General features: G+C 36.6%; 2 protein-coding genes across 4 annotated transcripts in view; one reads left to right on the plus strand and one right to left on the minus strand.

Annotated features, from left to right (window-relative positions):
* Positions 1-26493, minus strand: part of LOC142337547 (ras-related protein ORAB-1-like) — a 555140-nt gene that overhangs the window by 109688 nt on the left and 418959 nt on the right. The gene's annotated exons all lie outside the window — the stretch shown is intronic.
* LOC142337540 (importin-13-like) lies at positions 157-25545 on the plus strand. Its single transcript, XM_075386836.1, has 7 exons — positions 157-959; positions 1429-1663; positions 2042-2278; positions 13643-14428; positions 15971-16129; positions 24086-24264; positions 24547-25545. Exons 1-7 carry the CDS (start codon positions 163-165, stop codon positions 25400-25402), a joined length of 3249 nt encoding a protein of 1082 aa, XP_075242951.1. The 5' UTR covers positions 157-162; the 3' UTR covers positions 25403-25545.

A 26493-nucleotide genomic window follows, 5' to 3' on the forward strand; every position in this document is an offset into this window, starting at 1 on the left:
AGTCGCCTAGAGGGCTAACTTAGAGAAAAACAATACTTAGGAGTTATTTTCAAAACTTGTTGGAATTTAGAGGCTAATGCCTCCGAAGATTGGTTATTAAATCGTGATAAGAGAATGTTTTCAGCAAAATTATTAAGGAGCTTTCGTTTCAGGTTTTGTTTTATGGCGCGAACTCAGCCGCGCAAAATTTTCCCAACGAGTGACCTGGAAAAGTTCGAAGTCAATCTTCAAAACTTAGAAGTTGCTGTGAGCAATCTGTTCAAAGGGAATCCTTTAAAGTCCTCAGATGGAAATCAAAATGCAGCGTTGTTTTTGGAATCGAACGCTGACTTTGCACACCAGTGGTTGTTGTGGGTCCAGAAATCGCCGGAAGCTTGGCTAATTATCTGGTATCTTTTGGATCCTTCAGGTAGCAACCAGGATTCAACTACCTGCAATTTTAGCCCAGAATTGCAGTATTTCGGTGCTAACACACTACAGTTCAAAATTCAAAAGAATCTGTCCACTTTATCTGAGGATGAAGTTAAGGTTCTACGCGACAAATTGTTGTCGTTGATAACTTCGACAGTCGGTAATGGTAATAATCAGAGTTTGCCGAAATTTGTTTACACTAGATTGCTTGTTTCCTTGGCCGCGTTCATCATTCGAACTGTTGGGGACGGAAATGAACTCTCAGAGACAGTGTGGGGTCAAACACGTGACCCGGTTGGACAATTAATAACCCTGTTCAGTAATGGACAAGCTGCACAATCCATGGACGCACATGCTAGACTAACAATTTTGCTTCAATTGTTGACTTTTATTCCCGAGGAATATGGGACCTGTTACTTGACGAAAAGGATGAGGAATTATGTGCACGTGTATTGCAGTCAGATTGCGATGCCTTGTGTGTTAAATTTGGTGATGACGTTTTTGAAGGTTCTCGCTACGACGACGGAGCAGAAAGTTTCTGCTTTGAAGTAAGTGATATGCCGGAATTCACCTGGCTGGTTTGATCTGTTTCTTTCTTACAGCACTGCTGGTCTAGTGGTTGGTCGCAATGAACTGCTAAGAAAATGAAAGACTTTAAAAACAAGTGTTAAAAATTTCGTTATGCACAAAACTCAAATATCTCATGAATTAAGTTGGATTGAACTTCCCTGTATATGAGTTTGCCGGGGGGTATCCCAAATGGTTGCTTTAGAAGTGACCGAGTGGTACTATTATTGGCGTTCTTCTGTTTTTGTAAAAAAGCAACCGTATTAATGTACCGGTTTTGGAGACAAATGTCACGGATCAAAAACCACTCATTTTTAGATATGAAAAAACGAGCAAACAAAAATATCCCCAAGAAAATCAAATCACACGGAAATAAACTCCCTATTGAATGAGCTGCGCATTTGGTTCTGTTTTCATGCCTTAAGGGACTTGATATGAATCCCTCTTTAGTGTGATCAATGCGTGGTGCCAGTTTGGTATTTCGTTAACTGACAACGGGGAGCTGTTGCAACTTCTATACGGCCACCTCCTCTCCCAAAATGACATTGACAGTGGAATTGTAGCTGAGCTGTTTGGATGTTTGGGACATCTAGTCGCTCAACCTGCAGTTGCAAAGTGTCCCAACACATTCTTCAGAGTCGTGCTTCCTGCTATTGTACAGTCTATGGGACCCCTTATCAATAAGGTCAGCTCTCATTTTTAAGGAAATTAGCAGCTAATTTTATATCCTTGAAATAATAGTGACTCCAGAGCACATTTCTTTAAATTTACTCGCCATAGGGGAGGACCTTGTTCAGCTCCGTGTCTGTCAGAAGTCGAAGGACCAGACTAAGGTTTTAAAATAAATAATTTGTTAAATCTAAAATCATGGCCGCGCTGCAAAATAGGCTCTATAGCCTGAATCCCAACAAAGGATAGTAATTAATTTCTAAGCGCTTTGTGCAAACTTGGGGATAGACGTTAGGCTTCTATTGCATGTTTCTTATGCTTAGCCCATTTGTTGTGCGTAAAAGATTTGGGATATTGGCTTATGATGCAAAACTGAGCCCGTTTTTTATTTTAGATTTTAACCGAGGGTGACGAGAACACTGTGAACGCTGCCTGTTCTTACCTTGTCTCGGTTGGCGATGCCTACACCAACTCTCTAGTCCTTCCATCGACCGAGCCTGACTTGGCCGAGAACAGTGCCAGAAGTACGGCCTTTTGTGAGATGCTGATCAAGTTCACTGGCTACCCTGGCATGTACCCTGTGGAGGAGACGTGTAGTACACTCACGTTCTCTTTCTGGTACAATCTGCAGGTTAGAAGTCACCCGTTACTAACTAAAAAAACACACCATCTATCAACTGTTTTAAAGCGTCTATGAATTTTCTGAAAAATGGGGGAATTTTTATGCGAGGTAAATCAAATTAATAGGGTTTTTAAGTTTGGAGCAATATTTAGAGTCTTGTTGATCTTTTCGTCTGGTCGTTTTTCGTCTAATCTTTTGACTACTGCTTGACTTTTACGTCCTTAATCTTTTGAATTTTGCGTGATTTAAACTCCTTTTACTTTCGCAAGTTTAATTAGCTGATTGGTCAATTGGGTGTTTACTACTAAATATCAGATGAAAATGGAGCCAAAATTGATTTCATCTTTCATTTAATCTTATAGTTGCAGCATTCCTTCGAAATGGGGGAATAGTTCATGCGAGGCTGGCTTTTTTTCAGTTAAATTTTGTTTACGCATTTATCATAGGTTGCCCCCCATCCCTTTCATGTTTTCCTGTCCTCCAATTTTTCCTTTCCTCTTATTTTTACTTCCAAATTTTCAGTTTTTCCAGGGAGGAGTGCTAAAATAATTTTTGGGTTAAGCAATTTGAATAGGCTGTGAAAAATTTGAAGCAGATTTAGATACTGTGCTAAGATTTATTATAAATTATCCGAGTTTTGTAGTAGTTTTGACGTTTTGCAGCTATTTTGCTACTTTTTGAGCTTATTTAGCAATTTTTAGCCATTGCTTTGTATTATCTCATTCTATGGGAATTGAAAGGACGGCTTGGCTCAAAGTTTTTTCAGTGACCAGACGATTACAGTTTTTGTGGTTCAAGATCGTGTTTTTGTTGAGAAAAAAGACAGAAAATTGAAAAATCTTAAAGATTTACTGAAAATTTTCAATTTTTTGAAGTTTTTTTCTACAAAAGAAAATTTTTTGAGCCTGGCATGGCTTGTCTATTGCTGTGTGAGAAGTTTGACGGTTTCGATTGCATATGAAAATAATTGTTGTTAGGTGTACTTGTATTATCTATAGAATTAATTGAATTTTTCTAATTATTTTGATCGGTTTGTTTTTTTGCTAATTTTGTGGTATTTGTTGACCCAAGTTTTTTTTTTGGCTGGTTGAAAGCTATTGTATGAACTGTTGTTTTGCTGTAACGAAAAGATTTTCTGAAAAATCAAAGATTTCAGGCAATTTGGATCTCAAAATTGCAAAAATCAACTTTGAAAATGTAAAACTGAAAGCAAAATAGTTTTCTTTTATAAACTCTTTTATAAAGTAGTTTAGAGTTTTTTAGCAATCCTTTATTCTAATCTCTTTCGAAATAACGGTTTCAGGTCTTTTTAAACTCTGGAGATGTAAAAAAGCGGGATCATGAAATAGACCCACCTTTGACGCCCAGGAGTTAGTTCTCAAGTATGGACGCCTCTACGCGGGAGAACTACGAGCGTGCAACCCTCCCAGTATCCGTACACACAGTTCACAGACTGCGAGAAAGGGGTTTTTGTGGCAGGATCAGGCAAGCCCAGTCTCTCTGGTCCCTAGTATGCATTTGACTGGGAAACTTATTCTTGCCCTGCTTCTCATCCTCGGCGGCATTGGAACAAACCCAGGCCCTACGCCTTGTGCTATTTGTCACCGTAGTAACTGAAATCAATACGGCGTCTGGTGCGGACGCGGAGGTTGGTTACACCTGAAATGCTCCAACTTACAGTCCATAGAGCAATGGAACAACGAGTTCAATTGAAAGCGCTGATCTTGGTGCAAGATAATAGAAGCAAATACAAGGCAAAGTTTCCTCACTCTAAACAACAAACACCTCAATTTTCTACAACTGATTTGTAATGGTCTGTAACAAAAATTAGAGAACATGATAGACTGGATGCAGAAAAATAACATCCAAATAGCTGCCATCCAGGAGACCAACCTCAATGAGAAATCCACTCTCAAAAGCCCGCCTGGCTACTGCATAATCCAAGAAATTAGACCCGAAGAAGGGGGAAAGGTGCTGGGGTAGCTTTTAGCTTTAAGAACATAATTCTGTATCAAGAACTAAAAGTTAAAACTTCTGACAAAAACCTAGAAGTGCAAGCCATAGAACTCACCGCAGGTGGTAATAATGTCAAACTAGTGAACACCTACATACCACCTTCGTCTTGCTGTGATGCAGGATACAAGACATCAAACATTGAACTACTATAGTTAGATGACTGCATTATTGCCGTCATGTAGCCATGTAGTACTCAACGAAAAAGCCAACACATGAGTAACTGATTCTTGAGAAAGCTCCCAGACCTCAGTCTCGCCAGCTCAAGCATAGCATTGAACATCGAGGCGTACCGAATACGCATTAGGCTCAGACCATTTACCAATAGTTCTTTTTATCACCTGAGACCTCATCACACACGCAACGCCACAAAGAAATCATCAACTTCTGCAAAGCTGGTTGGGCAAGTTTTAAAGACGACATTGAACTAAAATTGAAGAAACAACAAAGGCCAACAAATGTCTACCACGCGGAAAAGACATTCAGGAAAGCCATAAATGCAGCGGCTGGCAGGCATCTCCCACAAGGATAAAATAGCAATCTCTCAGCGAAGCAGTAAAGCTTTCCCAAAAGAGATGAAATTCAAAGAAAACATCCAGGGGACCCCAAAATAACGCAACTAAACCATGAAATAAATAAACTTGCTCAAAGTCAATACCGAAAGCGCAAAAAGTGGATCGAATTTGTACAAACACTTACTCACAAAGGTAACTGCTCTAAACTCTGGAGCACAATAAAGGCTTTCGTCAAGTAACGCTAAACCACCTTCAAACAGTGCCATATACTTTGACGCTAAGAAAACTACTCCCCACCATGATCCAAGGAATTGCGCCAATAAGTTTAACCAACAATACACTCCACACCCCAAGAAAAATGAAAAAGAGAAAAGAAATACTAATAACAATATGGAAACTGGAAATAGAGGGCATAATGTTTAATTGTAACACTGTGAAAGAAACTATGAGAGACACAAAGAAAAGTAATGCGCTGGGCCCAGATAGAATAGCGCCAATCCACTTAGACCATCTATGCCCCACAGCACTGAGATACCTTACTGACACCATAAACCTTTCTGTAAACAGTGCAAAAATCCCTAACATCTGGAGAGTTGGCCGGGTTATACCCCTACACAAGCCGGGAAAATCGATAGACGAATCTAAAAGCTTCAGACCAATTGTACTCCTCTCCCTCATTTCAAAACTAATAAAAAACTTTTACTAAGTGACTTTATAGAAGATCAACTAAAAGAACATCTGCATAGCTTTAGACCTGAGCACTCCACAAGAACAGTTCTGAATATTGTCACCAACAATATACAAAAGGCCTTAAACGAAACCATTCAACCGTACTCTACTTGTAGCTTTAGACATCACCGCCGGTTTCGACACGGTTGATTGCAACCTCCTAGTACGAAACACACTTGAGGCACCACTTCCGAATAGCACTAAAAGATGGGTCACTTCATACTTAAAGGGCAGGTTTTCTTACGTAAAATATAACAATAAAAAATCAAAGTGGAGAACAGTTCTTACGCTGGTGTCTCTATCTTTCTAGATGACATCGTGTTACGCTGATATCACTTAAACTACATCTCAACCACAGTTTGAAAAATTACGTGACTTGATATCTCCATACCTAAATACGTTACACGACTGGCTAGAATCAAGAAAACTTAATTTATCAGCTGAAAAATTAAGTGCAACTGTGTTAACAACCTGGAGCAAAGAGGCCAAGTTTGACCCACACCACTATCAGCAATTCACCAATACCAGTAAAGTCCAGAGTCAAAGTACTAGGTGTTACCTTTGATAGTATGCTCAAATTTGGAGAACATGGAAGAAGCACCAAAGAGAAATTACAAAAGCCCAATAACATATTGAAAAAGATTTCTTTTAGAGACTGGGGCTGCACAAAAGACACTCTCAGTGACTTACAAAGCTATCGGTTGAAGCTTCCTAAAATACGGTGCTCCCATTTGGGCTTCCACAATCAGCAATTCAAGCTGAAACTGCAAGAAAACATTGCTTTTGGCACAATTACTGGCTGTGTAAAAATGTCCGACATTAATGACTTACACAATGAGGGTGAGTTACTGCCTGCCATAGCTCACACAGAAATGTTAGCAGACTAATTTCTAGCCTGCAGTTTTGAGAGCCATCGTGCTGATCATAAAACAACCTCTTCAACCAATTTTCGTCTCATGAGACCGACACTAAATGATATTTATACAGACCGGGTGAAACAACACACAAACAATAAAGAGCAAATAAGTTTTAAGCAATACAAAAATGCGCTCAAACGTATCCATCGACTCACGGTCCTTACTCAGTTGAACAAAGACAGCAAGCAACTAGGTACACCTACACCAAAGATAGCAGAAGAATAAACGCTGCCACGAATTGCACGTAACCGAATAGCACAACTGAGGACTGGATATTGTCCCCTGCTAAACTCTTACTTGAGTCGGATCTGTGACCATGTTGATAACCGCTGTTCCAAATTTGATATAGCACCACATGACGTAAACCCCAGTTTCAACTGCAGTAAGAACGCCACGGACCTGAAAGTGGTTCACCTGTTGGAAAGATCAGTAGAGGTAGCCAAATGGCTGGACTTAATACCATCAGTCCTACACGACCATACTGCACAGAATAATCTGCCTTCCTTGCCGCTTTCCCTTGATGTTGACGATGCCCCTCCTGGTCCCCTACCTAACCCAGGGACCGCTTGTCATTCACTATAGGGCGTAGATGCAGAAAGGTTGCCGCACCACAAGCAAGTTATGGATAGGCAGTCACACACTACTACTAATATATCTATTATTATTGATACAAATGCAACTAGGGTACCAGTTAGAAACAGCAATAAGCGCTTGTATACCGCTAAAATTACCTTTTGCAGCTCTCTGCGACAGCTACAACAACAACAAAAACATTTTAGTACTTTTTAAACCCTGGAGATGTAAAAAAAGCGGGTTCATGAAATGGACATCAAATCAACCAAATTTATTGAAAAGTTAAGTTGAAAATCCTTTTTTTGTTCTTGAATTCTACTTATTATATGGTGCCCAGGAGTTTGATATCAAACTAATTTTTGAATTGCCTTCTGTCTTCAGACTTGTTGGTCTGTTAAAAATAGGGGTCACAACAGTATTCCGACATTTTGTCGACTTTTTCGAATATAATTTTATCTATTTCGTGTAATTTCTGTTTTTGGTCAGGTCAAATCAATTGGCGCTCTCTGCTTTTGCGTCTGAATTGTCCATCTGACATGACATATAGCACAATTATCTCCGTTACGATTTGCAAAATTTTATGCTTTATGAGGTTTTGTATCTTAAGTTTTGTTGTTTTGGAAAGTTCTTCGTTGCTTATTTAACAGGCGGATAGACGAGACAACGTTAAGACGCCTGTTCGAAATTGTACCCTGGCTAAACTATGCAACAGGTTGTTGCTTCAGAGCTCAACACGTACTTTGGGTAACATTTCGAAACATTGTATTCGTTTAGTTTACAAGTTAGGGCTTAATCTCTTCACGTTAGGTCAGAAGGTTAGATATAATCTGGATCTCTCAGTTTGTAAGTTCTCTGCGATTTCAATGGGTTCCTTTATCGAAGTGTTAGCTCAGGGTGGACTATTTTCTCTTGGTTCGAGAGCCTGTTCTTATCTTAGGGTGGTTTGTTTCGCAATGCGTCTGTGCTTTTATGGAATTTTGGTGATTCGTATCAAAGCAACAAGTTGCAGCGCTGAATCGCTTATACTTGTATATGGGCATTTTGGAAATATCCCTCTAGCTGTAGACTTCTTTATTATTTTAGGAAATAGTACTACTTTTACTACTAAAATGTTCCCAGTCTGTTAATGTTTGATTACGTGCGTTACAATTTATATACTCAAGGCTGTTTCTTCGTTTGCAGCACTTTTGTAGTCAAATAGAGGCAAACTTGTTGCTTGCAGTTATTCACAGAAAATCCGAAAATCTTTCCAGAGCCATGTTTCAGTTGTTAATCAAGGTGTTGGAGGTACAACGCATATAATGTCTCAAAACCCTCTTGAATTCAATCTGCAGATTTAAATAAGTTTTGCTTGAGGGTTTTGCAGTAGCACCCTACATGTCGAAATGCGTGTTGATATTCACTTTTATCCTAATTGGATTGGGTTAGAAAAGTTCGAATTGAGCGATTTGGTGGAATGTAGTTTCCATGTAAGCGTCGCTGAATTGACAATAACGTTTCTTAACAACAAAGTGACTTTAAATGGACTCGTGTCTGCTTTAAGCCAATTTGCCGTTTTTTACATGTGAGATTACTTAAATTTTGGTGATAGTGGGAACCCTAGCACAGTAACATGATCACATTTGTTTCAAAGATTAAGTGTCTTTTGTACAATCTGGTAAGTGCCAATGAAATTGATGTATATAAGTATATGTATTGATGTTTTCATGAATTTCGAGGTCTGAAATTTTGATTGTTGTTTTTCCTCATATATGAGTGATCTTTATGGAACCCTTGATATAATATACCGGGAAGTTTTCAGCGCCGTGTCGAAATTACTGTTTAATCATCCGGTTAGCGTTCAATCTAAATTAATCTATAGTGTCGTTCTATTTTGGCTGAACCAACAGAAAACTGCGTAACTTGATAGTGCGAAAAGTGCATAATTGATAGTTTTCTCTCTCTCGCTCTCTCTCTCTCTCTACTATGTAATTGCTCTCAAACGAGGTTTGTAGCAATTATAATATTCTTGTGTCTTTTTTATGCTATTTTTTGCTCGACCAATTTTTCGTCTGACCCTTTTAACTTTTCGTCCTCAAACGTGGGATAAACAGGTAAAGCCGGGATCTCATTAAATGAATGAGTAGCTCCCTTAGAGCCTTACGCCTTGCGAGTCTCTGCGTGTGCGATTCACCGAAACTGACTGTTTTGAGGAGATAATTTCATTGTGTGAAGGGAGGTTCTTGAAAGTGCCTGAGCCCCTGCCCCTCAGTCAGCTTCCCCTATTCCTCAATCAGCTTTCCCCAACCAACCCACCGCCCCTCCCACTCCCCCGTCCACCCTCCTGCGCCTGACTCCTGCCCCCCCCCCCCCCCCCCCCCCCAAAGCTTGATCCCCTCAACGCTCGATCCCGTAAATCCCCCTTCGATTCTGTCGGTTATGTTAGTAAAAGGTACAATCGATACTTTTAACGAGGCTCGCCAACTCTGAAATGATTGATAATTTTGTATGGGGGGGCTGTCAATAGATTGTTCCGACAGTAATTTGTGGTATATTCATTGCCGTTTTATTTAGAAACAGACAAGTTAATCTTCTCGACTTCTAGCAAAAATTGAAGATTACTGTTAATGTTTTCAAGTACCTGTAAAAGTCAAAATTTACAAACACTCTGAACAATGTGCGCTTGCGTCGCATAGAACATATACGGCAGATTCCCGGGAGGATTGATTGTGAAGGTAACGAAATAGTCTCTATGCCAAAATAGTGCTTAGAAAAATCAAATTTTAATTGGTAATGAAATGACTATTATAACCACTTATCATTTACTATTTACTTAGGTGAGAGGATTTTTAATTATGACTTCATTTTCAAAATAACAGTTAGAGTCTGAGGTGAATAACTGTCTTATTAAAGATACGCGCGGCAATTTTATTGTTTTAGTGGTCAACATAGCATTTAAAAAAATTGTTTGTTCCTCGAAAAGTGCGATATGATTGCAAAATTTTTTTTGTATTCCGTTTATGAGGTAATTAAAACTGTTTTTCGGAAATATGTATTCAATTATTGGTGCGATTTGCTTGTGTACACGATTTTAAAAGCTTATGTATATAAAACACACGTGCTTACAAAGCTTAAAAAGCAGTTCTTCTAAAAATGTTTTTTCGCCTAATGTTTCTCTTCATCATTTGATCTTATCAGAATCAAACAGAGTTTATCAACGCCTTGGATAATGTACAGCAGCACCGTATAATAAGATACAACAACACCCTATAATATGATACAGCAACACCGGGCCCAAAGGCTATTTTTGAGTCGCATTAATTGACAGGACGTTATCTGGAAAGAGCTTGAATAGTTTTGAGACTTTGAGACGTGAACAAAAATTTCGCCGTTTTCATCCTTCTGACGCCAGTTTTGAAGTTTTCATATTATTTCAAGAAAACTAGATTTTGACTTTTTAAGTGCTCTCGAACGAAGTCTGCATGTAAACATTATGGTAAACATTATGGTTTTTATGCCAAATTTTTGCTTAACCGTTTTGTCTAGAACATTCTTCCCATTTCACTTCTCAAGTGACTTTTTCACGCCTGACCGGTCATTCGAGAGCAATTTGTTAGTTGGTTTCGGATTCGTTTGTCATGTTTTACAATTAGTGCTTTCTTAGAAGGAGAATAATTGTGTGCTGAAATTTGTAAGCAGTTGTCTTAACAGCTTTTATCTTCTATTTTAAGTAGCCGCGAAGCGATAGCAGATATTATTGGGGACATCGTGTTTTTTTATTTTGTCGTCTCCATCGATGATTCATGCGACCTGACCTCTTAAAATTCACTTTTCCATTTCAGTGATTTCTACTGCTCTGCAGTTAAAATTTGTGTGCGTGACGTCATTTTTTTCTGCTTTTAGGTCAATTGCGTGACTCACCTCACTAAAAAAAATGACTTCTGAACTTGCTTAATGAACTTTAAATTCAATGAACATTTGCTAGTTAAAGGTCAATAGTGTGCATATAAGTAGTGCTAAACGTAAGTTCTTGAGTATAAGAGTCTTGAGTTTTTGATATCTAATATTAATTTTGAAGAAGCTTCATTAGGGTTTTTTCCTTATAGAGCGTATGTGTCTCATAAAAATGACAGTCCGAATCTAACAAAAAAGTCTAGTGGCCTAATAATTGACTGGCTGTCAATCTGTCTGTCTTATTTCTTTAGTTGTTTCAATTCGTGGAAGGCCACAAGCGTCTATCAGGGCTATTTTCCGGCAATCTGCTGGCTATGTTTTATAAAAGTATCTATATCCTTGCTTAAATTTTTTTTCGCCTACAGAAACTTGAATACGTGTTTTGTTCTGTGTTTGCTAACAGCATATTCCAAGATGCGTTTCGAAGAGAGCATTTATGATGACACCAGAAAATAAATATATTTAAGAGTTTGCTTTTTTGTGAGCTTTTTCTCCTCCGCAATTGCTGAAAATCTATACCAATATTATGAGTGATTTGAAAGAGAAGATCATTAATCCGGTTCAGGTTTGAAAATGGAGCGAGAGCCGTAATGTGCAAGTTTTTTTTAATGCTTTCAAGTGGTGATCACTTACATATATACGGTCAGCCTGCGTTTTGCATTATGGAATAAAATTTCTAGTTTCAATTTTTTTGAAGTTCAGACTCACTGTGTTTTTGGAAGTTCAGACTCACTGTGTTTTCTAGTAACTGCTGACAGTTTTTGAGAGGTTTTTTGTTCAAGTTTTTGTGAAATCCGGACTCCAGTTTTTGCCTACTTCAATGCTTTTGAATTTTCTCGGCTGATTTCCTAATTTTGTTTAGAACCTTTAAAGTTAAGTTTATTTCCTTGGTGAATTGGTCAACTAGGATATCAGATTTTACTATCTCGAATCATTACTGAAATTATTTGTTCAAATTAGCAATTTCTGCCGAAAGTTAGGATAGTTTTAAGCATAGGAACTAATCAAAATCTTGATTCAATATAGGCTGGTTTTTAAGGCTCTGAAACTGATTATATAAAGAAGACCAGACGCATTCTCTCGAACTGAAAGTTTTTGCTTCTATGTGAACGTTTGTGAAAAAGTATACTCTGCAGCCGTGGTAATTTTTCTACATATTTTCTTGTCCTCGTTCGAATTTTTCAATGTTTTCGAAGCAATTGTTGTAATTTATATTGAGAACTAGAATCATTGTTAATTGCTTATAGACGAAGTTTGTAGCAATTATATTAGTCCTGTGGTCTTTTTTATGTATTTTTTTTTGCTAAAGCGATTTTTTGTCGGACGCGATCAACGTTTGGTCGTTCAAATCTGGATAAACGTGTAAAGCATTGTGTGTGCAGCTCCCTAAGAGCTCTGCCAGTCGCTAAGTGTACAAATGATCAAAGCTACTGAAAAGGCATATATATTATCATTGTGTGAATTATCTTAATTGGCAGGTCCTCTCGTCTAAAAGAACCTATGTTATGTTTTGTTAATGGATTGTTTTTTTTGGCGTTGCACTTTGTATTTATAAATGTCGTGAGTTCTCTGTACCTGTTGTTCTTGCTGTCTGCTTTCTTAGTCACGTTGCTTACAGGTCTCGTTGGTTTTCTATTGAGGCATAAGAGAACACATACAATGATTTCAGTTGTTAGGTAAGGGTTTATATGAATTTAAGGTAAATAGTTTTCACAAACTCATTTTCTAGCTCTTTTCTCTGCTTGTAACATAGCCTCTTTAATAACAGGTCCCACCTGAGTTATAGCAAAGCAAATATGCATCTGATAAGTGGTTTTCTAACAAACTGTTTTTGGCTTGATACTGTTTGTTAATGAAAAATCTTGAACTTTGAGTTTTGTCGTAATGGTGACTTGTTGTTAAAACAGGTGTCAATCAATGATACCAGTCTCGTGGGCCCTAGGATATGATATTTTAATTAAACTGAATTGGTGTTTTCAGCCTATACCCGATGTTATTCATCAAGTATCCTTGAGAATCCATTGCTCTGTATCGTATTGAAAGTTTCTTGTCTTCATTTCAAGTCAAAAACATGGATTAGGGAGGTAGGAACATTATGTGCAAAATTAGCCTCCTTGTAACAGTAAATGGTGATGGTGTTTGAAGACTATGAAGATTTTGTTTGCTTTTTTGTAATCTTTTTCTTACTGGCAAACCATAGCCATTTATCTTTCTGTTTTCCTTTCCGTCGATGTTTTTCTGTCTTTTAGTTTGTATAAGGCCCTCTGTTTCCACTCTTCGTAACACTCATATGCATTGAGCTCTCTTGTTGATTTTCATTCCTGAGACAAAAAAAATTCAATTCATTCAAGAAAAAACTATTCGGAAATTGCGCTTGCATTTTTCAGCTTTTCAGTTTCTTTTCGAGCAATTTTTTGTAATTGTGAATAGCTATGGCAGTTATTCTTTTTCAATCTGCGTTTTTTTCTTATTGTCAATCAATCATTTTTAATTAAAGCACCGAGATTTTTAGGAAATATAAGGGAAACTGTTCTCCAATGAAAAAGTAAAAATATAAAAGTTCAGACCCCCCCCCCCCCCCCCCCCCCGTCTTATTCAAGTTTCGCAAGATAATTTTTCTCAAGTGATGCTAACAAACAATTTTTTCCAAGATCGTATTGAGATTTTCAACTTGTGTAAGTGCTTCTTTTTAGGAGGATCTACCGATTTGTCTGTCTTCGATAACAGAAAACACCTTGCCAAACTCTGAAACGTTGGCTCGGCATTGCTCCAGTATGCTGGCTATTTTCTCTCAGTTAATTGTCGTACTCTGTACCAAGAGCCAGTTTCCTCCAGAAGATGTGACAATGCAGTGGAACAGCGATGAACTGGAACAGCTGCGATGCTACCGAATTGATTGCAACGACTTCATATCAAGCTTGCAATCTCTGCTGGGTGTGGCGCCTACTGCCAGTGTGCTTAGCCAGATATACTTTTCAGCCATTAACCAATCAGCTGCAAGCGGAACTGAACTGAAATGGCAAGTTATAGAGGCGCCTTTGTTTCTCCTTAGTGGTTGCAGCAACCTGGGCGAGGACCCTAATTGCTCAATAATTGCTACACCAATTCTCAAGACTTTTCCTCAAATTATGACAACAAATCCAAAAGTGATGGAAAGTTGCTGTGATTTGATTGGTCAATTAGCGCTGTGGATGTGTGAACAAACTGCCTTAGAGGTCAACTCAGAACTGAATGTATTGAATTATGTGATAAACAGCCTTACGAGATCGCTAGAACTTGAAGAGAGCATTGCAACTCATGCGGCGATGGCACTCAAAGAGGTAGCTGCTGCTAGCGTTGATGAATTGCATGCTTCGGCGGCCGGTATATTCGAAAAGGTGAAACCGTTGCTGTATGTAAACCCACTGCCTAAGCTATCTTTCCTGGAAAATCTGGTTTATGCAGTTGGAAAATCAATCAGCTCCTTATCGAACAAAGAGGTTTGTCCTTACTGTCGTGCATGAGTAAAAAAACTTGTAAGATTGGTGTGCTAAACAAACTTCAATTGCTATCTTTTAAATTTTATACAATTCCTGCTGAGTCGTTTTTCTTTTAAGAATTTTCTGTACGCTAGAGTCTTTGCGAGAGTATTGTTATAAAATAGGTATTGAAATTTTGCGATGGTTTTTAATAATTAATTTAAAAAATTGAAATGTAGAGTTAGTATAGCTGCGAAGCTGTAAGCTGAGCGAAGCTATATTGCGGTGCTCTTGGTTTTTTACAATTCAAAGAATTTGAATTGTATTGGGGCGCTGTCTTTTTTTTTTTAAGATCTGTTCACATATTTTCATGATTTTTGAAGTCAAATTGGAGTAGTGATTTTGGTCACGCCGAAACAGGAAGTGGAGCGAAAAAGCGAGTGGTTTTGCGGCGTGAATTTTTTCGCTCTAAATTTAAAGTAGATTGAGAAAACGGTGTTTGAACAAAAATTCGGTTTTTCGGTAGTGGTTTTTTGTTCACATGCGGCAATTTCACTCTAATTTTTACTGTTTTTTCGATTTTTTGGATCGGATTTTTTTTTCTAAATGGTTTTCCCAATCCATTCACAGCTCATTCTAGACCTAGTTTTTTGTTTGAATTAAAATTTCATTTCTCGCTAGGGTTTTTTTTGCTCACATGCGGCATTTTGATATTGATTTTTTGTTTTTTTTTCTTATTTTTTTTGTTCTGATTTTTTTAAAATGGTTTTCTGAATTCACTCATAGCCCATTCTAGGTCTAGATTTTCTGTTTAGTCAATGAAAATTCTTTGAATTGTACGTCAGGACTTGTCCTGCTATGTTTTTTTTGTTTCGTCGTCTGACGCTCTTTTTTCGTTTTACATTTGTTCACACAGCAAAGCTGAAAAAGTCAAATTTTCTGAATGACTTCTTCCTCTCACTAACGGCATTTGCGCGCGTGACGTCATTTCTCACTCGCTTTAGCAAAAGTTTTCAGGTTATTTGCGTGATTAGATTTTGATCATACGTGACTTACCTCACTCAATAAAATGACTTTTGCACTTTAAAACTTAAGTTTAATTTGAATTTGTTTAAGGTCAAAGGAACTCATTTGTGCAGTAAAGGTCCCTAATAAGAGGCTTCTGCGGAATGAATTTTAACAAGCATTGTTAATTTATCGCTGAATGTTTTTTACCTAGTTTTTTTTGAGCGGCGTCGATTTTTTTTAAAATTTAGATCTTTATCCGTTTCTATCTCTATTATATGGCACGCAGGTCTATTCTTTCGCAGCTATTCCGGCAATCTGCCGGCTATGTTAAATCTATTGGAAGCTTTTGGAATTACAAGCTTTTGGAATTCGGAAATCAACAGTTAAGGTAAAAATGAAAGTACAAGAATTTGTTTGCGTTATCATTGCCTAGCTACAGCTTTTTAAAAACAAGCCACGTAACTTGAGTCACAATAAACTATATTTTAACACACAACAAATAAGCATGCGGAGTTGCGTCCAAAATTGATAAAAAGTTTTATTCACGTATTTTAGATTCTTCAAATAACAGACGAACTGCTGAAACCGCATACTGAGAGACTTCTCAAGTTTCTTAACATGGAACCCTCGGCTTCTCCAGAAAGCGAAGGAGAAACAGATAAAGTCATGTCTCAAGTCCACATGAATGCCTCAATTTCAGCCGCTCATATCTGGGTAATCAATTCCTTCCAATTTCTTAGCGGTTCGCGGACAAAGATAAAGCAATTATTAGAGCCTTCTGTGTCTTTTTAACCCAAAATTTTGACAGCAATTTTGATTTTTCGATATTCTTTGACTCTACGTAATCCGAATTGTTCTCTTATTCACAATTTTAAACAGCTGAACTCAGTTAATTAAGACCTGTCTTTTTTATAAGCTGTGATATCATTGATAAATGTGCAAATTAATGACTTACCTCACTATCAAAAATGACTTTCCTCACATAAAAAATGACTTTTCCGTTCTTTAACTCAAGGAGTTAAGATCAACTGAGTGTATTTTTTTCTAATCAGGGCAGATAATGGAAAAATTCAGTAGTCATAGAATTTCTAAATGAAAATACAAAATTGCAGTAATTACTTAAATAGATATTATGATAACTCTCTCCCTAGTTTGCTTATACCTTTTTCTATCTTTTAGAAGAGGCTATGTAGGTGCTAGTGCCAAGTGCTATATTGTATGAAGATAGAGTTATCGTTGCAATTTCCTTTCTAATAAAGGCTTTTAATTGTTTGAACTGTAGTGAGTAGAATCGTCTGTGTGAATTTCAAGATAATAAATGCGTGCTGTTTAAATTTACAAAAGTCTTTTCAACCAATCAAAATTCAGCAGCGTCATAGATATTCTCCGGGTCTTTTTTCCCTCTAGACAATAGAGGTCTATAAAGCTAACACAACTATTTCTTTTACTTTTTATGTCATTGAGAAGGCAAATAGGAATTTTCACTTAGTCACGCTTGAGTGGTAAATGGAGCGAAAAAGAACAGTTTAAAGTAAATGGAGCGAAAAAGAGCAGTTTAAAGCGTAGAATTTGTCAAAATGATTTCAGACATCATTGGCAGCTACTGATTTCTGACGTTTATCCTAGCTGTTCTCATAAAATGTCTGTCAACTTTTGAGTTTTACGCCTATTTGATCTTTTTAATGTCCTCTCACTTGGAAGGGCTAATGGGAAATGTGTCGACTTTCTAATGAGACTTAAATGATATTAATTATTGATTTCAGTTATTAGTTGTTGGTTTCTATTTTTGTTCAAAACTACCTTTATCATGAATCTTGGAATTGCTCTTAATTTTTGTTTTTTGATGTTTTAATTCTTAGGCTTAATACTGACGGGTCGCATTGGTTTCCTAATGAGGCATAAATGAACTCATGTGTCCCAGTCTTTGGCTGCTAACTTTGGTGACCGTGACGCATGGGAATTTATTTCATTTGAGTGTTTTACGAAAATGGTGAAATGGGGCAGAAATGGTGCAATTTATATTGACTGCGATTTTAATTGACTGCGATAGCCGAGTGGAGATTTCTCTTGGTTTTTACCATCCAAGAGATTTTGGTTGTATTGGTGCTAGGTCTTTTTTGAAAGATCTTTTCTCCAATTTTTTAACTTTCTGATGTCTATGAGACGTCATTTTTAGAGTAATGATTTTTTTACGCTAGAGCAGTCGTTTAAGGCAGTGAAATTTTTCAAACTGCTTATAAAGTGAAAATCGAAATTGAGGTTCGAACAAACTTTCGGTTTTCGTGAGAGGGTTTTCTTTCACGTGCCACAAATGCTGCTAATGTTTGTACAGTTGTGCTAATGGTTCTTAGTTGTTTTTTAGTTTTGTCACTGTCTGTTGTCCTATTTGTTCTCTGGTCGCTTAATATCACTAATGACAAGTATCATCAGCTATCTTATGAGGCGTAAATGAGTTTCATTGATGTTTTCAATTCATCGTTTTTGAATTTTATGACTCTTTGGCTACTTATTTACTAAATAATAGTAAAATTTTTAGTTTTCCTGTATTTTGCTCATTTCGTTGTCCTGTCTTTTACGAGAAGTCTTTTCGGCTTGCTTTTCTTTAGAACTAACCTATTTGATTGACGTTGACGTACTTCTTTTCAAAAGTACTAATGAGTACCGCCTTCTTTTTGGCTCCTTTTGTCTTTTCTCTTAGACTGAATTGTGGTGGCTCTCATTCGCTATGCGGTCTTTCAGTTGGCAGAAATTTTGATGTTATTGTCTTAAATATTAGCAGAAAACTTAATTTTTTATTCTAATATATCAATACGTGTTTTAATGAATCTGACGCCAGTCTGCTAAAGATGAAGTGATCCTCAGTTTTCTTGTTGTTCTCACTTTTTTCAACCCACGTAGACTTCATTGGTTTTTAATTGCTCTCAAATGAAGTTTGTAGCAATTATAGTCCTGTCGGTCTTTTATGCAATTTTTCGCTTGACCGATTTTTCGTCTGACGCTTTTGACTTTTCGTCCCCAAAAACGGGATAAACAGGTAGCGCCCGGCGGGCAATAAATGATCTTAGAGCCTTTCAACTCTGTTTCAGCTCAAACTGTTTTGGAGGCTTAAACTTTGGTGTGAAGGGCGGTTCTTAGAGGTTGAAGACACCCCCACTGTTGAGCGCCCACTATTGCCATCCACCGCGCTGTTGCTCCACCCCCACCCCACTGAAGCTCACCACCCCCCTCCCCCACCCCCTCCCTCATCACCCTCACTCCCGTAGCTACTGACGAACAAGTGATCGCTAAAAACGCAATTATATACTAATTTTCACTTTTTTAAGCTTTTGCCATTTTTGAGTGCTTTCAGACCTAGGTGTCAAGGAACCTCCTCTATGGTTTTATTATAGTTTACTGCATAGTTTCTGCTGGCACTGGAATGGTTTCAACATTTTAACATCACGAATTTAAGCATTTTTTTGACAAAACGTGCAAATTTCAATTTTTGTACATTTTTCATTATTCTCGTCTTTCCTGGCGCAGGGACCAGAACACGTCCCTAAGGGTTTGATAATAATTTACTGAAAAATTTTTATATGCCTTGGAGTAGCTTTCAATTTTTTAATCTGACAAATTTTCGCAATTTTTTTTTTGATAAAATTAGCATTTTTTCAAGTTTTAAATTTTTTGTCGATATGTAGGTTTCTCCAGACTCAAGAGCCAAGGGACTTCCTCTAGGTTTTGACAATAGTTTACTGTATTGTTTCTAATTGTAATGGAATGTTTTTCAAGATTTCAACACCACAAATGTTTGCATTTTGTAAACAAAACTTGCAATTTCTTTTCAGTTTTTTGACATTGTCATTATTCAGCTTTTTCAGCCTCACAGAAAATCTCTGTTAGGGTTTGATAAGAAGTTACTAGAAAATGTTTTCTGGTCTTGGATTAGTTTTCAAATAGAGTTTGATTATAGGTTACTGCATAGCTTCTAGATGTAATGCAATGTTTTTCAAGATTTTGATAACAGCAATGTTTTAAAATATTTGCAATTTTTTTGAATCTTTTTGAATTTTTTGTATCATTTTTTCCGGCAGCAGTCCTAGGGACCTCCTCCAAGGTTGGATGATAAGCTTTCGCATAGTTTCTAGAGCTAATGGAATGGTTATCAATATTTTATTGACTCCGGCTTTAGCAAGTTTTCGAAATTTTTTTTTTAAATTTTTGTAAAATTTTTATCTTTTTCCAAGTTTATGGATCTTTATCAGCCAGTGAAACTATTTAAAGCTTGAAATAGGGATACTGGATAATCTCTTGAGAAATGAAATGAAAAAGAATTGAATTGAAATTGAGTCAATGAAATAGTTTTGAAGATTGTAATGTCTTGAATTTTAGCAAAATTGTTAAAATTTGCGATTGTTCAAAGTTTGTGAATATTTTTGTCCTTTTGTAAATTTAACGATCAACAGGCCAACGAAACTCCTCAAATCTTGCAGATGGGTTACTTGACATAAATCTGGAGACAAAAGTTAGTTTTGAACATTTTCACTGCCAAATCTGGAAGCTTATCTTTTAAATTTTGCAATATTTTGCAAATTTTTAAAATATCAGTTTTTTATTTGATTTATTTACTAACAAGGCTAGAAAACTAAAAGTTGCAGCGTCGAATCAAGCTAAAGCTAGCCTCACTAAAACGTGGCTAGCAACTAACCAAGCCAACCGCTCGCCTGTGGTTTGAGAGCAATTCGCCCGACAGTAGTACGTTATGTTTTCGATGTTGGGGGTGCGTTATGTGAACGATATTTTCGATGTTTTTTATGTCGGATTTAATTACTTTGAGTTTGATTTCTGTAAGGACACTTTTTGCTTTGAATCCTGTTTTTACAGTTGTTTGCTTTGATAACTATCGGTATTTGATCGCCTGATGTGACTGATAGTCAGGTCTTCGTTGTTAAGTTCTTGGTTTTGTTAGGTTTTCTCAAGGTTCTTGTTACGCTCATATTTACTTCACGCTTATTTCAAGTCAGCTTATGAAATTCTTAAACTGTGGTGTGAGTGACGTAAATTTTGTTTCTTATTGGTGTCAGTCTTTTGTTCACGTGAGGGAACAGTTTTCAGGCCGCACAGGTCTAACCTCACTCTCATATTTACATCCCTCTCTCAAAATGACTTTAAATTTTTTTTTATATTAAGGCGTTAAAGTCAGTTGATGTCTCATTCCATTTGACAATTAATGGTAGCTAACTTTCAATGCCGAGAGTAATATATTTAAATCAATTTGCATCGGTTTTATTTCAGTTTCAAATCAGTTTTGCTAATTCTTGTCTTATTTTTGGTGTTTTGACCCTTCAGGTCTTTGAAGCTAACGCGGCTTTTTTTGGTCAACTGCTGTTTTCAATTTAATTAATAGCAGCAACCACTTTCTCTGCAGGTAATATTTTGTTTTACAATCCAAAGGATTTGGGTTGAATTGGGTCTCTGTTTTTTACACTCGAAAAATTATGCAATTTCTACGAATTCTTTTTATAAACTGCGTTTTTTAAGGTTTGTTCAGTTTTTTCGACATTTCGATGCCAATAACGAGTCAAGTTGTGCAGATTTTTAATCACATTGGCGTGGGAAGACCTGAAGTGGTTTTTCGAGTTTTGCTTTTAGTCCTTGATATATTTGTTGTCTTCAATTTAGTTCAATAATGAGAGGTCTAATTGACATTTTAATGGGAATATTAACAATTTTTTATGATTTCATTATGATAGCGCTTGGTGCCTGTCTTTTTCCTATGCAATTTAATGAAATATTAGTGAATTTCTGAGTTTACCGCTTATTTGTTAAAAAGAGAGGAGAGAGCTTAATGCTTCCAGCTGATAGTTTTTGGTTCTGGTGACTTTATCTCTATTGATTCTGGTCTGTAATTTTTATAAAATTAACGGTGGGTAGCTTTGAATGGCGAGACTAAATTATTTAAATCAATTTGCATCAGTTTTATTTCAGTGTTAAGTCAGTTTTGCTATTTCTTGTCTTATTTTTTGTGTTTTGACACTACATGCCTTGAAGCCAACGCGGCTATTTTTTTGGTCAACTGCTGTTTTCAATTTACTTAATAGTAGTTACCAGATTCTCTGCAGGCAATTGTTTTAAAAATTTAGTTTTACATTCCAAAGAATTTGGGTTGAATTGGGGCCCTGTTTTTTTACACTCGAGAAATTCTGCAAACTCTACAAATTCTTTTCTATAAACTGCGTTTTTTAAGGTCTGTTCACTTTTTTTGACATTTAGATACCAATAACGAGTCAAATTGTACACATTTTTAATCACAGTGGAAAGACCTGAAGCGGTTTTTAGTCCTTGATATATTTGTTGTCTTCCAGTTAGTTCAATAATGACAGGTCCAATTGACATTAATGGGGTTATTGACAAATTATTTAAGCTTTCATTATCATAGCGCATGATGACCGACTTTTTCCTGTGCAATTTTATGAAATATTGGTAAATTTCTGCGTTTACCGCTTATTTGTTAAAAAGACAACAAAAAATTCAATGCTAGTTTTTGGTTCTGGTGACTTTATCTCTACACATTCTGGTCTGTAATTATTATAAAAAAGCAAAAATATTCAAAAAAGGACCGCGCTCATTATAATCCGAATAACGTTTGAATTGTAAAGTTCCGCAAATAAACCGAAACTAGAATTGGTTTTGCTGATAGTCCGTTATAACAAATAATTGTTTATATGTTCCCGAAATAGTGTATTTGAAAAAAGTCAATGTATCATTAATGACTGATTAATTTTGGATAATTATCGAGTTATTTTCGCAGAAAAAAATAGCTATAAATTGAGTGCATTCGATGGTATATGTTTACGATTGATAGCAACGTAGGCTTTTGATTGATTAGACTCTATCATCAGACTACAAAATGAAAAAAAATGGTGGCAAAACTCTCGAATTCATTAAGAATTTAGTAAAGCACTTTTCGGTGCCATAAAAACCATGTGTTTTACTCAGAAAACACTGTATTTGAATTTAATTGGAACCTCTCTTTGAGTGAACCTCTACATGAAATCAGATTTATCTGTAAATGGCATGAAAAATGCAAAAAAGATATCAAAATGATAGATGCCATTTGAGACCAAAATTGGCCTTGCTACCGCTGTCAGATGATTACGTAATAATGCTTTTTTTGATAAATATCGATTTATCAAAAAGCCGATCGAATATCGATTGAAAAGCCGCCAAATTGTTAAAACCAGAAAACTTTCTTTTTAACGGCAGGTAAAATAGCCCTAATACGAGTAAACAAAGATTGTTTCAAGAGTTTTTTTTGTTCGCACCACCGGCCAATTTGCGCAAGGCGGGATAAAGAATCTTATTTGTTGCCATTTTTCATGAAACGAAATAAATGCTAAATTTTGAAAAATTAAGCCAAGATGTTAGTCAAAAGAGTTGGTTCAAACAATTCAGACTATCGTTAACAGTTTTACCGTATTTTTCAGCAAAATTGATCAAAGTTTAAACGTGAACAAAATCATGGAAGTGAAGCTAACGTTCACAAAACTCTAAAACCTCTTTTACTCCGAAATTTAAAAAGTTTTTTTGGCTGGATATTCTACGCTTGACGAGTTTTCTGATGGTACCACTCAAAACTCTGTACGATGAAAGTATTGATTGGCGAAAATTGAATAAAAACCGAGTATGGTCCTCCCCCACTTAAGTGGGTCGGTTTAAAAGGGAAGTTTTTTACAGACAGCTTTAATTTTAATTTCTGAGGTCGCCAGCCCGTCCACATCTTCAGTTTTTTTCCAATTTTTCAAAGAGTTCTCATTTCTCAATTACAGCGAATGCCGAATTTTTAAATAAAAAGATATCAGCTTTAAAATTATTCAGATCCTTTTTGCGATGCGAAAACAAAAAATCGAATTTGGACTGAAGAAACCTGTTTTGTATGTAATCCCCCATTTTTGAAGAAGAGGGTGGATCAATTTTTGAACCTGGTTCTTGAAATCGCCTGACATGCATTTTTGTTTATGGTTTGTTTAGTTTTACATCACTGCTTACCACTTTTTCATTACAAAGAAATTATGAACTTCATTTGAGACAAAACTGAAAGCTGTGAGGATTTGTTTCTTAGGATGTTGTATATAATCGGTTTACGAGCTTCATTTATATGAGCTTTTCAAGTTTCTGTGGAAATCATCAAATAAGTTTTATAGTCACCACTTCTGTAATGAAATTTTTGAGTTCAGCTCAAAGCGATGCATTACTTGATCATCAGACTATAGGTTGCTCGAATTTTTCTTTAAGGAAAACAAGTGCGGTGAAGTGCAGGGCAACAATACTGTACGTCGTTTTGAAACAAAATGGTTTAATAAAACGCGAGCTTGATCCAGCTGATTAGAAAGGTGTTACAAGTTTCTCTCATAATGAAGTTCATGCATACTCAATATCTTGATCTCTTGATCAACTTTGTCTTAAAACTGTGATAGATTGCTATATATTGTTTGATTGATTATTTGAATGGCGGACTGAAAGGGAGATGTATATTAATCTCAAATATGTCCGCCTAATCATATGCAGTTATGTGAAATTCACTGTTGGTTAAGAAATAACTTTTTTGTATGTGCAGGATTTTTTTGATCACGGAGCTTTAAACTGCTAAAATTCTGTCGAAATCATTCCTTCAACTGTTGGTGTATTCAGGTTTCGCTAGCGACGCAGCTAGTGGCAAGCATAGAGTGTGGACCAACAGAGGACGAGGAGGACTGTGACTCCGGAGCCGGAGTTGGATGGGTGCGTCCAGGGGAGGAGGTGGACGCGTGTATTGTGTTGCTGCAAGAGATAGATCCCGTAGTCAAGTTGCTAATGGACAGACATGCACAGTCAGTTCTGATTACTTATGGGTGAAATGGTTTGATTAAATGCGATGCGTTGGCGTTCGCAATAATCCCTCAGATAATGATAAATTAAAGCAAATAACGATTATAATGCAAAAAATAAAAATACGAGTGCATGCAAATTAAGAAGCTTGTGATGTTTTGTACGACTGCAAACAGTGCAAGCATTTTGTGGGGATTGTTAAAAGCTTAAATTAAAATCTATGTTTTAAAGTCTTGAAGGCCAGTTTTTTTTGTTTTGGTTCTGAATCTCGATTATTTTTTTAGGCACGAAGTTGTAGTCAACGACATATGTAGTCTTTACAAGAGAACATACTACAACATAAGGCACAGAATTACACCTGCAAGTCCTCAGATATGTTTGTACGCAATAAAGTTTCTCTCTACGCCTTCTGAGGGTCTTTCTCATCCCACGAGCCTGCTCCACATCTTTACGACTCAGCGATTGTTGCCTGATGTTCAAAGCACGTGTTCTGCGTGTTCTGTTATTCAGCAATCGTTCAAAATTGTGACGAGAAGCGCGTCCAGTCCTGATGTTAGCATCTCAGGCTTTTATTCCGATCCGGACTTTCTTGCAGAACTATTTTACTGGATTGCTGACTTGATGAAGGATCGAGATTGCTCTCAGGTCTTTGTGACGGCAGTTTGCACTGACTCGGAATTGTTGATGGATGTTTTTCAAATGATGTTGAAAAATATGACAAGGCAAGAATCGCTTGCGTTTCGAAACTGCCTTTCTGGTCTCACGGAGTTCGTGCGATTCTCTGCCAACGACGAGAACTTGGCGAACATGCAAAAATGTTGCATCGATGGTTTGCCTTTTATTGTAGAAACTATTTGCGACGCAATTACGGGCATTTCTTTAAATTCAAACGGATTGGACGCTTTTGCGAATCTTCTTTTGCAAGTTAGTTGTTATTATGGAAGGGCTCTAGAGTCTGTGCTCAAAAATTGTCTTGCCCAGAGTAAATACTCGGCTACTCATTCCTCTGAAGCTGAGAAAAGCTATTTCATCTCGAATGTTCTGAAAGAGAAAAGATCGAAAGCAAATATGAGAGAATTTTGCCAGAATTTCCACGTCTCCTGTGTTGGAGCGCAATCGAATTCTCTCATTATCACCTAATGTGCTAATTAAAAACTTTTGAAATCAAAGAAAGTGAATTATGACCCGAGTCTTAATGTTTTATTTTGTATTTTAGCAAAAAAATAGTTTGTCTAACTGTTGTAGTTTGTGTAGATTTCAAAATAGATTTTCGAACTTTAAAAGTTTTCTAGAAGTTTCATTTTTTCATTGTATTTCAGGTATTCAATATATCGTCTTAACATCTCACGTTTGTAGCTTTTGTTTGTGCCTTATCTTCTATGCATTTTTTAACCAATTTTCAAAACCCATTTGATTCTTTACGTGCTTTACGCCTACCCTTTCTATTGCTCTCGAACGGCGTTTGAAGCATTTATTGCACTCAGGTGTGCTTTTTTATTAAACAGTTTCGCTTTTAAATTTTGAGTGACTTTCAGATCGTTGACTTCCGAGTGTTTGCGTATTGTAAATTGCTCTCTCATTCGCAATTTAAGGCTGAACTGAAATAACGGGAGTTTACTACTAGAAAACAAACAAGGAGGCGTTTGCAGATAATGTTCCGACCTCGCTCATCCGCGTTTTTGAATTAATCGTCTACCAAATGAGGATGATATAGAAAACTCAAAAATTCACATATTTTTCAACCAACTACTAAATGAATGAAATAATGCTACCTTAGAGGATTGATGAAACCTGCGAATATTGAGGCTACGAGACAAAATACACGTAAAAGTCATCCTATGTTTAGAGGAAAACAAAATAAGAAAATTGAAATGGCATCAGATTACATCAAAAGTACACAAATTGGCCTTTACTTTACCAAAAAAGATTTTGAGAGTTGTCCTTAATAAGACTCCTAACAGTTCGAAAAATGACCGTAGAAAGGGAAAAGTTCAAAAAGTTTTCACAATTTTTTTCTAAATATTAAAGACATTTCTATTTACTGAAAGCGTTAAAAAGGTTCATTCATACCTATTTATGTATAACTGAGGAAGCAATCAAAAGCTCTCAATAGAAAACTTTTAACGAAGATATTCAAACATATAATTATCCAGATTATGTCATGCGACTACAAAAAGAGACAGAAACAGGCAAAACTTCTTTAAAAAATCGAATTTATCAAAACGGTGTCG

Source organism: Convolutriloba macropyga, chromosome 4 (genome assembly GCF_964194025.1).
Source record: "Convolutriloba macropyga chromosome 4, txConMacr16.3, whole genome shotgun sequence".
NCBI lineage: Eukaryota > Metazoa > Xenacoelomorpha > Acoela > Convolutidae > Convolutriloba > Convolutriloba macropyga.